At 42.0% G+C, this 14,741-nt stretch overlaps 1 protein-coding gene across 3 annotated transcripts; it reads right to left on the bottom strand.

Moving 5' to 3' along the window:
- Positions 1–261: 261 nt before the first annotated feature.
- Positions 262–4,424, bottom strand: pkia (cAMP-dependent protein kinase inhibitor alpha). 3 transcript variants are annotated; one of them, XM_035634009.2, is made up of 4 exons: positions 4,288–4,424; positions 4,092–4,146; positions 3,402–3,592; positions 262–2,357 (listed from the first exon to the last, which is right to left on the bottom strand). In XM_035634009.2, exons 3-4 carry the CDS (start codon positions 3,562–3,564, stop codon positions 2,284–2,286), a joined length of 237 nt encoding a protein of 78 aa, XP_035489902.1. In that variant the 5' UTR covers positions 3,565–3,592; positions 4,092–4,146; positions 4,288–4,424; the 3' UTR covers positions 262–2,283. The 3 variants fall into 3 exon arrangements, with proteins under 3 accessions (XP_035489902.1, XP_035489903.1, XP_035489901.1); XM_035634010.2 differs by lacking the exon at positions 4,092–4,146 and having other exon boundaries at positions 4,288–4,423; XM_035634008.2 differs by having other exon boundaries at positions 4,092–4,416.
- Positions 4,425–14,741: the final 10,317 nt, after the last annotated feature.

Below are 14,741 nucleotides of genomic sequence, written 5' to 3'. Positions count from 1 at the left end.
TTTTACAATTGCTCATTTAAAAAAAGGCCAAGAAAAATGTTGCCCATCACATTTCCATATATAATCCTGTGAAATAATTAATGTCAAACAATGGTTATGATTATGAATGTGTTAAATTATGTATTCAACATAATGTTTGTAGTTTCATTTTTACCACATTTTTTAAGCGTATCGCATGTTTGAATGTCACGTTTGATTCATTTTCCCACAGTGCCACCTGTTGGCCAAACTGCTGAAGTACAACACAACCAACTCGGGCAGTTTACTGTCTTTCATTGTTTATTGTACACATTGTTTGACACATAGTAGTAGAAAACATGGTTATAGACAGTCAGACAAACACTTACGCGTCTAGCAGAATCATGCATCTGCCATGTGTCTACATGCTGACTAATGAAGGGCTGGGTTTACACAGTGTAGTGAATAAGTCACTATACAGTCACGTGGCAGTTTACAATTTGAAAACCTGACTGAATGAGTATTATATAAAACAAAGAGCTATATTTACCCTATTATCATCAGCATGAGTGAGACGGATAACAGTCAAGCTGCTGGTCTTTCAGCAAGATTATACTGAGGACAAAAATAATGACAAAATACAGTTTGTAAAGTGCATGCATGACGCCCTTTATGATGATTATGAGATTTATCCCATTATTACACGAAGCAGCAGGAATGTAGTTCAGCCTCGGTGTCGGGGGCAGAAACCTTCACACACAAACATGTGACACTTACTGGAAGCTTCACTGAATATTGCATATGTACATTGAAGGAATTCGTTTGATATTTTTGGGAAATGCACTTTACTGCCGGGATGCAGATGAACCGATCAATACCACTCTCACATCTGTGTGCCAAATATGTAGTAGGAGCAGGCAGGTGGTGCAATAGTGCTACTTTATCATGAGATTAAAGTAGGCTACAATAATGAATAGTGAAGGAATACAATCAGCTAATCTGTGGGCTAATTTATAAGTCAAACAAATGGAACAGACCCAGACCTTTACAGCTTTTAATCGTAGCTTACTATTAAGACTACGAACGGGGGAGCTACTAGCTGGGCTCCATCCCAATCTTAACAGAACTGGCTTAGCAGCACCTCTTCGGCTCCAATGCTAAATTTTGTCATATCCGACTTGTTTCTTCTGTTTCAAAAAAACCCTGAAGATAACCTGTAACTTCCTTGAGTCACCACTGGTTGCCCGGCAACCAAGAAACAATTTAGGTTTTGTGTTAATTAAACGTTCTAAACAGATATTTGTGATCTTACAAAATGAAATTGACCTTTACAGGTGCTGTAGGATTTTTTAGATAAAACCAGGCTAGCTGCTTCCCCTTGTTCCCATACTTTATGCTAAGCTACACCTAACTTCTGCTGGCTCCAGCTGCGTATTTAGTGAAGACATGAGAGTGGTTTCAATCTTCTCATCTGCTTCCCAGCTTTAAGGTTGGGATTATAATTGTGTTACTAGACAAGTAAAAAAGATCTTAAAAAGAAACGGTGTAAGATACAGTAGTACACCATCATCATTTCTTTTTTTAACCACTGAAATATGTCACCCTTGCTAACTCGACATTGTTGGTGTCAGCAGAATGCTGTCACACCATCCTCCCAGTGATACAGTCTGTTCGCTTTCTACAGTATAGGCCAGTTTCACATGCAGCACACACCTGGATATAGGTCATCAAACACTTTCACCAAAATCAGCAAACACGGCACACCTTTCAGTAACCAGACCCCAGTGCTTTTGTTCGTGGTGTTTTCCAGCTCTACCACAGCTGAGAAGTCAAGTTCCCTCTACAGTATTGTCAGTTCGAAAGAAGCACAAGCGATTAACTGGAAAAATAATCTCTATCAGCATCACTGCCTCTACAAACATGCTACTCCCACTGTGACCCATTACATCAGCACGTCTCAGCGGCCTCACAAATGATTACACTATTACAAAACTCGCATAGGATCTCTTTCTAGTTTCTTGTTTCATTCCGGTCATCTGACCTGTGTGTGTGTGTTTAGTACCTAAGACTGAGACTAAGATCATCTTTAAAGAGCTACAAAATGTGTCTGTCTGCGTACACCCACTCTGAAAAAAACACCCCGCAGTCAGTCTGTTGTTCCACTGCACAGCAGAGCCACAGGGACATGAGTGTGTCAGTGCCCTGCTTACCGGCACCTCAGCAGTGGTGGCGGTGGTGGTGGTGGTGCTACCCTTCGGCTACCAGCCCACTTTTAGACAAACGGATTCATCACACATACCTAACTACACACGTCACACATATAGGTTAGCTGTTCCTCTGCCCAGCCTCCCTCTGTGCTGACGAGGAGGAGCTCTGGCTGTCCTCCGCGTCTTCTTCCTCTGCAGGGAAACGAAGAGAAGGGGAGCAGATTAACTGATGGACCATTAACAAATTCTTAAAAAAGTCTTCACGTGCAAACTCCATTTGCAAAACTGTTCCCTTGGTTTTCGAACTAAAGAATGGATTCGTCGCACCAAAGCCACTGGTTTCATGTCGGTGTGGTATGACAATCAGGAAAATCAGATCACTGCCTTTATGAGTTTAATACCTCAAACAGATTTAAAACAAATTTTGAAACAAGAAAATACAGTGACCTTACAGGTCTCTAAAGACTGAAAGACTTGTTAGCTCAGATTCTTTTATCGCTTCAAAGGCACATCAATTTAATTTGGAAATGCTGATGATCAGATTTTGGTCAGTTACAATGTGTAGCTACTGCATACTTAAATAAAAATATATAGAAATATTTCCCCCCCACATAGCTAGGTGGGCTACAAAAAGGCTGATGAATGTCAGGTCTTTTTTGTTAAAGTTGGGGTCTCCCCAAAGTACAGTGTACACCTTCTAGTCATGCCTGCACACCATAAAAAAAAAAATAACCCAGTAAAATATGTGAAATCTGTAGATTCTGAGAATGAAGATAGTGGGATTAAAAAAAACAGCAGATTAATAACATAACCTTGAATGATATATTTTGAGCACTTTGACTGCACCTGTAGTTAAGAACACCCCCCCTTCATGCATAGACATTGAACTTACCCAATGGAAACTTCTAATATTGCATAATGCAGCAGGATAACTACAAAATCAAAAACCTCACTCTTTAGTACACACTTTAAGGATTGCGATGAGAGCTTAAGAGATGACTTTCATCTTAATTTCATCTAACGTGTCGATCATGATAACATTTTCACGATCAGCCGAAATGCGTTGAAATTCTTGTAAAGGACGGTCGGCGTAATTCCAAGGAACCTGGCTTGTATTTAGCATGGAAATGCCCAATCTAACAGTAGATGTATGCTCTGACATGGTTAGGTCATGAACAGTGACAAGGGATTAACAAAAAGAAAAAGCGGATAACATATTAACAGAGTATAGCTCACCTCCCCCTCCTGCGTTGATGTGCAGCTGGGACAGTGACAGGGTGAGGGGCAGCTCTCGTCCCTCGGGGTCGGTTGGACTCTGCAGGATGTCGTGCAGGGCGTTCCTCCGTCCCGTCCTGCCAGAGGCAATGAAGTCTGCATACGTGGCCTCAACATCAGACATCGCTCGTGCATCGTTCACACAGCAACACCTGTAGGAGGAAATGAGCCAGCGGTATGAAAACACAAACCTCGAGACGTTCAGCGCCATGTTTACCAAAATATGTTAGTGTAATTCCTATTTATTTTTGTCCAAACTGTTCTACAGAAGCCAATTATTTCAGTTTAAAAGTGGGGGAAAACCCCGACATCCTATGGCATTAACATATGTATATTTATATGAGACTCAATATATGGTTACTCAAAAGGACACCACTAGGATTACACATTGAGTTCTAATTGCTCATTTTAACCCTAGATTTAATAATGGTCATTTAAGCCCACCGTGTTTAAGAGCGGACTCAGTAACAGTATTTTTCAGATCTCTACAATGTGAAGTATCTCGTGCTAATCCAGGCAGCCAGTGCACGATTAGGCCCCCCACGTCAAGTACCATGTAGAACCGCGACTACGAGTAAAAACAGATTCTTATAATAACTCGTAAGGTGATTAATTTCAGTTCGTGTGAGTCCCGCCTCAGCATCTTCTTACCTTCACTGACAGCTCCACCAGTGCAGTAACCCCGAGCTACATTACCAGGGAGTGACTTCGCCCACAAGGCAGAGCGACGGGCCCGACATCACATCAACCGAAACCAACAAAACATAAATCAGAAAACAACAAAAAGAAAACAATAATCACCAAAACCGAGCAGCGGAAATGAATCCAGACGCCCCGCACTACGTACCGCGACGTGTCAGCGCGTGGGAATTATTGAACGACATCAATCACATCGACAGGACGGTCTGAGAAATTCCCCAGTCCGTGCTCCATGGCCGTCGCATCTTCCTCCTTCGCGACCAATGAGCGGCCATCAAACCGCACCTGGGCGCTGATTGGACAGGAGACACAAAAGGATGAGAGGAGAGCGGCGCTGAGCAGCGCCCGGCCGGATGATGCGTTCACGGTCACCTCGTTAAAATCTGTCCGTCTGACGTCGTCGTTTTAGCGAAAAACAGCAAAGCCCATTCTTTGAGTTTAGTTTAAATGGAAACTGTATGGTCACTTTTGCAAGCTAATGTTTTGTCTCTCTCTTTTTTTTTTTGGAGTATCATGGTTAAAGTTGCAAAGATCCGGAGTATTGAATGGTTCCAACCTAGCTAATATAAGCACCTGGTGCTCTTTCTTGTCTGATATAATGTTGATTGAATGAATGTTCAGGACTATCGGACAAAAAATATTTGATCTATTTTCATGGACCAAACAATGAATCAACAAATTTGAATGATTAGAAGAAGCCCTAATGTTGATGCAAACATGGAGAAGAGATAAAGGCAACCACAGTTGTAGATATGCATGTTTAGAATTTTATGGCCTTATATATATTTTCATTGTTACCACAGTTGTTGAATGTAAAACCTGCTGTGCCATGTGTTTCAATGAAGGGTAGGCCATAGCTCAAATTTAATTCAGAAAATACAATCAACTTTAATTGTATATACAGTGCATATAAAGATGAATTAACCAGAGATTTCATCATCCAGAGTGGGACCACATGAAGTTGTATGAAGTCTGGGTACTATAATTAGACAGGAGAAATTATTACACAAGAGGAGATGTAGTGCACTCAGTGACACAGTTTATTAGTGCTGAGGTTATTTGCTCCTCTGTGATGACGTAAACTTAGACAGTCAACAGTTGAATAATAATGTTGTGCAATACTCATTCAGACCACAAGGTGGGGCTCTGTCAGCAAGAATGAAAGCAGCTTTTTGTGCCAAATTGTCAAACCTCAAGAAGTTTCGCTGCTGGAGTCGCTCATGAGGACCTTTTGAGTATATTTGTGAATCAATTTTGTTTTGTAATACAACAATTTGAGAGTTGGTTATCTGTCACATCCAGTCTCAACAACATCCCTCATGAAAATATACAGCCATCTGTTCAAGTTCAACACTCATTAGTAAGAATGATCCAACATCAAGTTGTGATTCTAATTATCCTACGGGGCTGTGCAATGGTGGGTTCTCAGTGGAGTTAAGGGCCACTTCTCATATTTCAGGTAGTTCATCATTGATCTTATATTGAAATCCCTTCATATTTAAATGACACACCCTGTAAATCTTATCTTATGACCTTGCTGCAGTAACATACAGCTGTACTCCAGGATCCAGTGACATCACTGTTGGGTGTGGTTACGGGCACAAGAGGGCAGGGGTTCCCAAACTTTTCATCCTCCAAAGTAAAAGTTACCAGAGACTTGCCACTGACAGACTTTGCAGCATAACATCTATATTTATTTGAGCTAGTTTGCAGAAAACATCACCATTGTGATTTTGCAACGTGACCTGTTGCAACTGATGCCGTCACTAATCTGTCCCAACCCATTGTTTGGGAACCATTGAGCACACTTCTGACCTTTTACCCTATACCAGACCCATGAAAACACAGCTTTTCAGCTCAGTGTTAAGTTGCTCTTTAAGAACTGTAATAGTTTCAACTACATAACGGCGTCTCTAGAGAGAGTAAGTGTTACTCACCGGCACCAGCAGCCATACATTTTGCCTGTTTAGTCAGTGAGTCTGCCTTGACTCATTTCAGCTTCACTGATTGAAAATAATAAAGCATAAAAACACGTGACACAAAAAAAAACATAAAGCAGTTTTGCCCTGTACGTATCCACGGGTCCAGCTCGATGAGTGTCTCAGGCTGTGTTGCTGTGGAAACGCATCCTCTTTGTACTGGTGGTGCAGGGCTTCTGCAGAGCACGTCTGGGAAGTTGTGAAAAAGGACTGTGATTAGGAGTGAAGAGTTGAGATCAGATCACCCCCACCAGCTTCAGACGCCGTGCGGAGCCACTGCACTGTTAGATCTGCGCTGGTGGCAGGATCCACAGAGGCACAGCTCACTTACAGTATTCACTGGCTCTTTTTCTACACTGCTGCGCTTTACCTCTCTATAATCTTCTCCAGCAACTGGTGTCTTCACAATAACCTGCTGCAGACTGTCCATGATTAGTGATTAAAAATTGCAGCCTCATTAATTTGATGATTGCAATTTAAATACGCAATCATGATTGAAGAAAAGTCATATCTGTCTGTAGAAGTGTTCTTTTGGTCCCCACTCTCTTCGTTGGCAGTGGCTGTGATTTGCTCAGCAGGATTTGCAGCCTTTTGTCTTTTACCATGTCTTTCATGTTCACTTGTCATGTTTTAGCTGGAGGGAATGTACCTACACAGAACAGTGGTTACACATTAAGGCTTAATGCTCTGGGGAAAACTTTTCATTACCCATTCTATTTGTAGGTGTATTTAAAAAAGCAGTTTTCGCAAGTTCTGTTTGGTTAAGATTAAATGTCATAGCATTATAATTGCTGTGCTGCATTTAGATGTGATGTAATTTGAGTTTTTTGCTGCACTGCTTCATTGATAAATATACAGTGCAACTCAATTCTGTTGGTTCAAGAAGACCTCCTCACAACAGAAAAGTGTTAGAATTTATCACCTGTGAAAAGGTGCATTGCACCGTGATACACACAATCAGAGGCTTTAAGATGGAGGACGATGCATGATCTCAATCAAGTGCAGACACAATGGTAGATTGAACAATTTGGAGGAAACATGATTCTTCAATTTGCAAGTCCTGAGTTCCTCATGTGGGTCTGTTTCTAGAGAGATTACAATCATACTCAGACCAGTCTCATTCAGGTAATCTTTATACACTAATAATTTTGAATCAGCAAATTCGGATGTGTTTTTTTTGTTTTGTATTGAAGGAAACATAATATACTGTTGTAATTTTTGTTATTGGCGCAAGAATGTTAATGCGAACATATTGGTAAACTGGCATCGTGATTTGTTTGTTTTCAGAATACTTGATTTTGAAATACCACATCTGTTGTAGTAGTGTTGAAATTTTTATGGTTATGTTCGGGCACTGGCTGCAGCAAGATTGTGGTCTGCTTTAATACAGAAAAATGGTAGGAGCTTGTGACACAACGTGGTTGTTACCATATAAAAACAAAACCACAATCTTTCACTGATATTAAGAGAAAAGACCCAAGTATGTCCCAGAGACCTCAGTGCCGTTCACGCCACCTCTCGCATTGCTTCCTAACATCATCCTGATCTAATTCAAATAGGTAAATCTTTTTTCTTATCAACTACTATTAACTTATTTTCCAGAACTACATTATTATGCAGAAGTATCTGCATAATAATGTACATTAAAATGAAAGGTGGCACCGATTATTTTATTCTTGCCTATAGTGAATAAAAATGAACTAAGAGACCCCCACTTTTACTAATCCAAGAGCAGTAGACTTGAAACAGCTGGATGCTACTGAGTTCTACCACAGAGGTGGTCTTAGCCCGTTTAATGGGCTGTAACCTTTCCAGTAAAGTACTGTGATCCACAATATCAAATATTTTGAAGTCAGTTTTTAAAAAAAGCGCCCAATGCTGAAGAAAACAAGCCAGTTGTTATGCAGGAGTATGGATGGCCTGGTTAAAGGCCGATGTGTAATTCCTTTGCTTACGGTTCTGCACATCTCAGTATTTGGATGCAGGGTCTGTGTCTCCCTGCAGGATCTTCAGTAAACATTAGAGTTTTCACTCTCGCACTGACAGAGACTGTCTGTGCCCAGGGCTCCTTCCTGTCTCTTTGATTTTTAGATGAACGTTAACCTTCAGACGGAGGGATTTCGTTGAAAGCTGCTCCTACAGAAGAGGACATGATTTCAGTGAACCCCGGTGACGGCAGTGTCATGTTTTATTCACCGCAGAAGATGTGGTTCGCTGTAACCTGAGCAGACCTGAGTCTGCATGAGAGTTTATCAGCGGAGGAGCTGCTCCACAGATAGGAAATAATCTCAGCATTAATCTGACTGGTTTTGTCTTTCAAGTTTTAATCAAGACCAAGGGCAGATCTTTTTTAAAGCATGTTAGTTCACTGGGGAATTTGAATTGCGAAGATGGACTCGCCCAGTGAAACAGCTGGGTCCAAACGAATAACTCATTTTATTAAAGATAAATTTGACTTAATATTGATAAGGAAAAGAGCTATTGCAGAAGTCCCCATAGGTCTATTTCAATAAGGCCCACACTATAATAAAGAATACATCCTCCTGTCACCCTGAATTATTGACAGGATATGTTTATTGTATTATATGCAGCGATGTAGTGGATTTACCGGGCTGCTCTTGTTCAGAATAGCAGCAGGGGAGGAAATGAAAGGTGCATGATGCAAATCAGCCAGCCAAGTTCAGTTCATAAAAAGCCTCTGAAATTCCACAAAAGGAAGGAGGTTCCCCTGGAAATAGGATGGTATTATACGGCCATGCAGAACAGATTTACAGACAACACGAAAAATTTGAGTTAAAAATTTTGGTTAGCACCATCGTGGTTTTTTGAAACCAGAAGCAACCATATTTGGAGGATCATGGGGTGGGTCTGACCGAGAGCTCGTTCACTGCACGTCCACCTACTGTACACCTGCATGCATCTTTAGGATGGTACTATCTTTCAATCACGCTGTATCCATGCCTCAATGCATATCATGATTCATTGTCTATTTTACTATAGGACCAAAATTTACAAAATGAGCATGCTGTGTTGAAGAAGACATGAAACTAAAACTCTTCAGGAAAAGGTTTACTGGCGTTATGCTTTCAAGTGATACTACTTCTATAGAAACTGACCTCTTCGCTCTCTGAAGGTCATTCCAGAGAATACAGATTTTCGGTACTTCTGCATTGGCTTCAATTTCCAGGCGTGGTGACTACATCCATTTTTATAATATGTGTCATGTGTCTGGAACATTTCAGTTTCACACATTGAAAAATGTGTGTTGCAGGAATGATTAAAATGGGACGCTGGCTGAAAAGTCAGAGGATAGTAAAATGATTACCATTCATCCTATGGGGAACCTGATTGCCTGGCAATCCTTCCAATTCTTGGTGAGACATTTCATTCAAAGTCCCAAATGTGAACTTTGTGGTGACGCTAGAGGAAAAGTGAGACACCAAAGTCTGTGGGAAAGTGACTGATAGTGGTTGTGGAGATATCTGTTCGCCTGGGCCACAGCGGCAGATTGACTCACCAGGACTGCCATGCCTCTAGCATGGCTAAAAAAAGGGAAAACAAGTAGGCCAGAGCCCATATACCCCGTGACCTGGAATTTGCTTTGATTGCTAATGAGTTCACCAGCTCCTCTTATCAAAATTGCAAATTGCGATCCAATCACAGTGAGGGCAAAGTTGAGAAAATTACGTTACATATTAATTACAGGTACATGCAAACGGCCAGATATTCGCGCCCATACCTGTTATGTTTATGGTCTATCCATCTCACTAAGCACCGGGATGTTAGGTGGGTGCTTTGTTTGTTTTATTGTTGACAATTTCAAAAGCCATTAAAAGTGCATAGATAATATAATCATCATACTGTCCCATCACCACCTGCTCTCAGACCAAAAGCCGCGGGTTCACATATTCTTTTGTGTTAGCGCAGGTTTAAATGAGCATGTGTTCCTCCCTGCAGCAATGTGTTTCTCACACAAACACACGCACACGCATGCAGGCACACACACACATACACACACACACACACACACACACACACACACACACACACACACACACACACACACACACACACACACACACACACACACACACACACACACACACACACACTGACACCTGCGAGCAGCTTCTCCCAGCAATACGACCACATTTCCTACCGATGGACAGTGAGCAGCTCCACTGGAGCATACAAGTGCCTGGCTTAAGGGGACTTCAATTTTTAGATTAGGTCAGATGAAACTTTAATGATCCCTGCAGAGATGTCAGGTCATTAGAGCGGTGGAGGATAGGCTAGAGATAAGAATAGCTCAAATGGAGTATACAGCAAGAAACAGCACGAAGAGAGCACACTGGGGATGATACAGCAAGTGCATGTATCGACTCTCAGAGATTAATAGCAGCTTACATTGTTGCATCATAGACACATAATGCTTCCACTAGGTGACATTTAAAAAATTTGGTGTGAATTAAAATTGCTGCCTCTTCCGCCGCATGACATTTTGACTGTGGTGTGTGCAGATAATCAGGACATTCAAAGTCACTCCTCGCGCAGCGAGGCACACGGTGCATGCGAGAACAATGCGTGCAAGATTTTGTTTGCCATTGATGCCATTGACTGTGGCATTTAGAAATAGCTCACAGTTGACTGAACAAAGAAGTGTTAGACAAAGAGGGACTGCGAGGAGGAGAGGGAGACAAATATAGACAGAGTCGGAGATAGAAAAGAGTCAGAGGATGTACAAAGCTCAGTTCAACTGGGTTACAAAACTTTTTCCACTCTCCGTTTGTGTTCGAACTCCCTCCAGTGAAGGTTTTGTCCTGGTTTGGCATGCGTGCCTGTGCATATATTGTGCTCTTTCTTGCCAGTTTTCCGAAGGGGCTATGTCTGTTTTCAGCTGGTAAGGACACAGAGCGGGAGTGGGATCTGTTGAGGAGACAGAGAAATTAGATGTTCTGGTTCATTCTGGAAACAATGTGCAGTACATTTGCTTGCTTCCAATGGCTATTGGGGGTGTTTAAAAAGTAATATGAGCTGTAAATTTGCTGTCTACCACAAAGCAGTTTCCTTTTCTTCCTGTCTCGGGAGGGCAGGGACACCCAGGGATGACACCCCCCAAGGGTGTGAGGCTTGTTGCGAGTTGCCATTGCCTGTCATATGCAATATGCGGTGTATGTTGCACTCCCCTGTTCAGGTGAGGACTTTTACACTTACGCGTACAACATGATTACTGAGGCACAGGCAGCACCTAGAATTGCCGTGGTTATGCTCCATCTGGGATTTAAACCCCGGTAAAGCCGGTCAAACTGTGATGGTTTTATCCCTACTCTCTCCAGAAGCTTCACGGCTCCGTAATCGTCACTCCAGTGAAGCAAGCCAAAGCTGACACGTCGTGTTCAGCTTCTCCTGCTGCAGCTCTCAATTGAAAAGTACAAGTTATATATTTTTTTTCTCATGATTGATGTCTGAATGTGGGCTGTTACCTTCCGTTTCCTCCACCACAACTTAACTGTTTGACAAGAGTCCCACACGAATTTGACATTCACATATGATGAACGCAGCAGGAGATTGTTCGGGTCCGACGCGTTCACAGCAGGAGAACATGTTCTGTAACATTCAATCGATGGGGTGGCACCTGGTTAGAGCGTTCATCGCTTGCTGTGAATCTTTTGGAGGTTTCCCTGCTGTATTCTCACATTGGCTCACTCGGATATTTTCCTGGAAATTTTACCAGGACTTCACCAGCCTACAGTTCGGAGAGGGCTTGTTAGAAGAGGCTTTCTGAAGGACTCTCTGGGATCCTTCAGAAATTGGGTGTGAATTTCACTTACATTAAGGTTAACATGCTTTCTTACAGCACATCTAACCTTTTACCATGCGTCTTTTTTGTTCCATGTGATAACTATTAACAGGGTCATTCGTTAAAAAAATTACAGACCCATTGTGTACATCCTGCTGTATGTCCCGGTCGGATTTGGGCTCTAACATATATGGAGGATTTTGAGTTTTAGTTCCTTGTTACTTACAGTTTTGCTTTCAGAACCTCCATCACCAGTAAGCGGATGAGGTGGTGTTTAGAGTCAGCAAATCCTAACACCATCTGGTAATCTCGAAATAGAGTCGTTGACAGATAGAACCCAATCAGGAAGAACGGCCTCAGTGTTAGGCACTTGTAAACTAGTAGTGCCATATGTAAATGTTGGAAAGTGATGTATTTTGAAGTTTTACAGTTAGCTTTCAGGGCCTCCACACCAATAAGAGGATAAAGTGGTGCTCATATGCACATGTCCCTTAGCAATCTTTTGGATGTTCATCCAATCAGAAGAAAGTGGTCTTTCAAGGAGACCTGAGCTAATATTAATAATAATAATCTCAAAGTGCTACAGAGTAGAAACAAGATAAAAGAAGGTTTAAAAAGAAAAAACATCGGTGGGAGAAAAAGTACAACAATTTAGGGGAATGTTTGTTTAAAAAGAAAGGTGCTTTGTGGAGCCCTCAGGTGGTCTGGAAGGGAATTCAACAGGCGAGGAGCGGCTGAGCAGAAGGCTCGATCCCCCATGGTGCGCAGCCTGGTCCTGGAGGGGTGAAGGGTGAATGTTTTGTTTCCGGAGCGGAGGTTGGGCGAGGAGGTTTGTGGTGAGACTAGATCTTTCAGGTAGGGAGGGGCATTGCCCTGGATGCACTGATAGGTGAGTAGGGAGATTTTGTAATCAATCCTGAAAGAGACAGGAAGCCAGTGGAGTGAGTGAAGGACGGGTGTGATGTGGTCATATTTTCGTATCCTCATCAGGATCCTAGTGGCGCTGTTTTGGACGTATTGAAGCTTTTGAATGCTCTTGCTATGAGTCCCGATGAGGAGAGCGTTGCAGTAGTCCAGCCTTGAGGAGACAAAGGCGTGGACAAGGTTTTCGGCAACTGACAGACAAAGTGTGGGACAGAGTTTGGCAATGTTCCTGAGGTGATAGAAGGCGGTCTTGCACAGATGTTTAATGTATATGCCAGAGGTCCGACTGAGGGACTGCATAACAGGCAGTCTGGGATAATTAAAGACTTTTCTTCTTCTAAACATACGGCAACACTATTTAAAAGTCACAGTGAAACAGAAGAGTGCCTTTAGCTTCAGTAATGTGACCTATTTTTGCAAATATAACAGAATAAGTGGATGGCATTCAGTTGTGAATAAGCCACACCCAGAAAGTGGGGTGTGGCTTAGTGAGAGATATAGGATGCTAGCCTCACTTCATTTTCCTCACCCACCTTAGACCAACGGGGTAAAATGAATGAGACCCCGGCCACGTGTGTATGTAAATACAGTATTGCTTTGCCTGCTAGTTAATGATCGAGTACAGGAAGAAGATATTGGGATTTTAACACAGAAATCACTTTATTTTTTGGACACATATTTAGCATGTAACAATAGTTATATGCACAATTATCAAACAGGGTCACAGTATTAGTACTTTAGAATTTTTGTTTTTCCATTTCCCTGTGCACGCATCAGCGAGTCAGAATGCCACTGATTCTCCGTCTATGTACACAAGGGCTCATTTGCATATTGCTAATGAAATCAATCTACGTTAAGCTGTATTTGAATGAAGCAGTAGTTTCAACGCTCCGTCTACCAACAGCGTGACTGTGATGCTGACTTACAGCCAGACACGAGCCCTGACGTGCGACACAAAAGAGAGCCACAGAGCTGGAACAACAACACATTCACTTCGGAGCTAATGTCTCCTCATCAGCATATAAAGGACACATCTCGTCTGTGCGTCTTGATTTGCCGAATGAGAGACCACACAAACATCCACCAAGAAAAAAGGCAACTGCTCCACGCTTAAAAATGAACTAGCACACTGAACTATTATGCTTTTCCCTTATTTCTTTATATGGTCATCTGCTCACAGCACAGCTCAGTCTCCCAAAACAGTCTGCTTGAGCAGCATTATAGGCATGTAATGTACTCTGATATACAAAACCCAATGGTGCAGGTTTATTATACTGTTTGGCAACAGTAGCATAACAGCGTTAGCTTTATTTTTTTGTCCTGACACCAGATGTTTTCCACTTCAGTCTGCAGTTTAGCACATTTCCCTCATGTTCCCGAACTAGTAACATGGGCATATATATACAACATATAGACATTGTGATAGAGTGACTAAATTCACCTTTATGCTGCAATAAGCAGGTAATGGGCATCATATTTACTGAAGGCATCTCGCTCTAATCTTTGCTGCTCCAGATTTTTTTTTTCTGTCCACTCTCATATTCCAGAGCAGATTCAAACTCGAACATGTACGGATGGATTTGAGGAGATGACATTTCCAAAAAAGTATGTTCTGTCACTTAGTTACGTAGTTTTACAGTTTTCTTTCAGAACCCCTACACCAGTGAGGGAAAAAGGTTACAGCTCACAAGCACCGAGTGCGCTGCCCCATGGCTTCCAGATGTTTGACCAATCAGAGGAATTAGAAACTCTGAATCATGTGAATCGTCTAATGTGAAGTCCCTGGATAAAAAAAAATGATAGCGCTAGAAATGTTCACAATCGTTGTAAACAACTGATGTGTTCGTGCCCCACAGGAAGACCCGCACCCTACAGTGTGTCCTATCGGTCAAAATGTGC

This window comes from Scophthalmus maximus, chromosome 5 (assembly GCF_022379125.1).
Source record: "Scophthalmus maximus strain ysfricsl-2021 chromosome 5, ASM2237912v1, whole genome shotgun sequence".
In the NCBI taxonomy this organism is placed as follows: domain Eukaryota; kingdom Metazoa; phylum Chordata; class Actinopteri; order Pleuronectiformes; family Scophthalmidae; genus Scophthalmus; species Scophthalmus maximus.
The sequence above is the reverse complement of the archived record's forward strand: the minus strand, read 5'-3'. Positions and strand labels throughout refer to the sequence as shown.

Excerpts from the sequence above, each read along its gene's own strand:
- pkia (XM_035634009.2), bottom strand. The coding sequence starts at position 3,564 with ATGTCTGATGTTGAGGCCACGTATGCAGACTTCATTGCCTCTGGCAGG. Across the intron at positions 2,358-3,401 it reads CATCAACGCAGGAGGGGGAG|AGGAAGAAGACGCGGAGGAC; the intron begins GTGAGCTATACT and ends GTTTCCCTGCAG.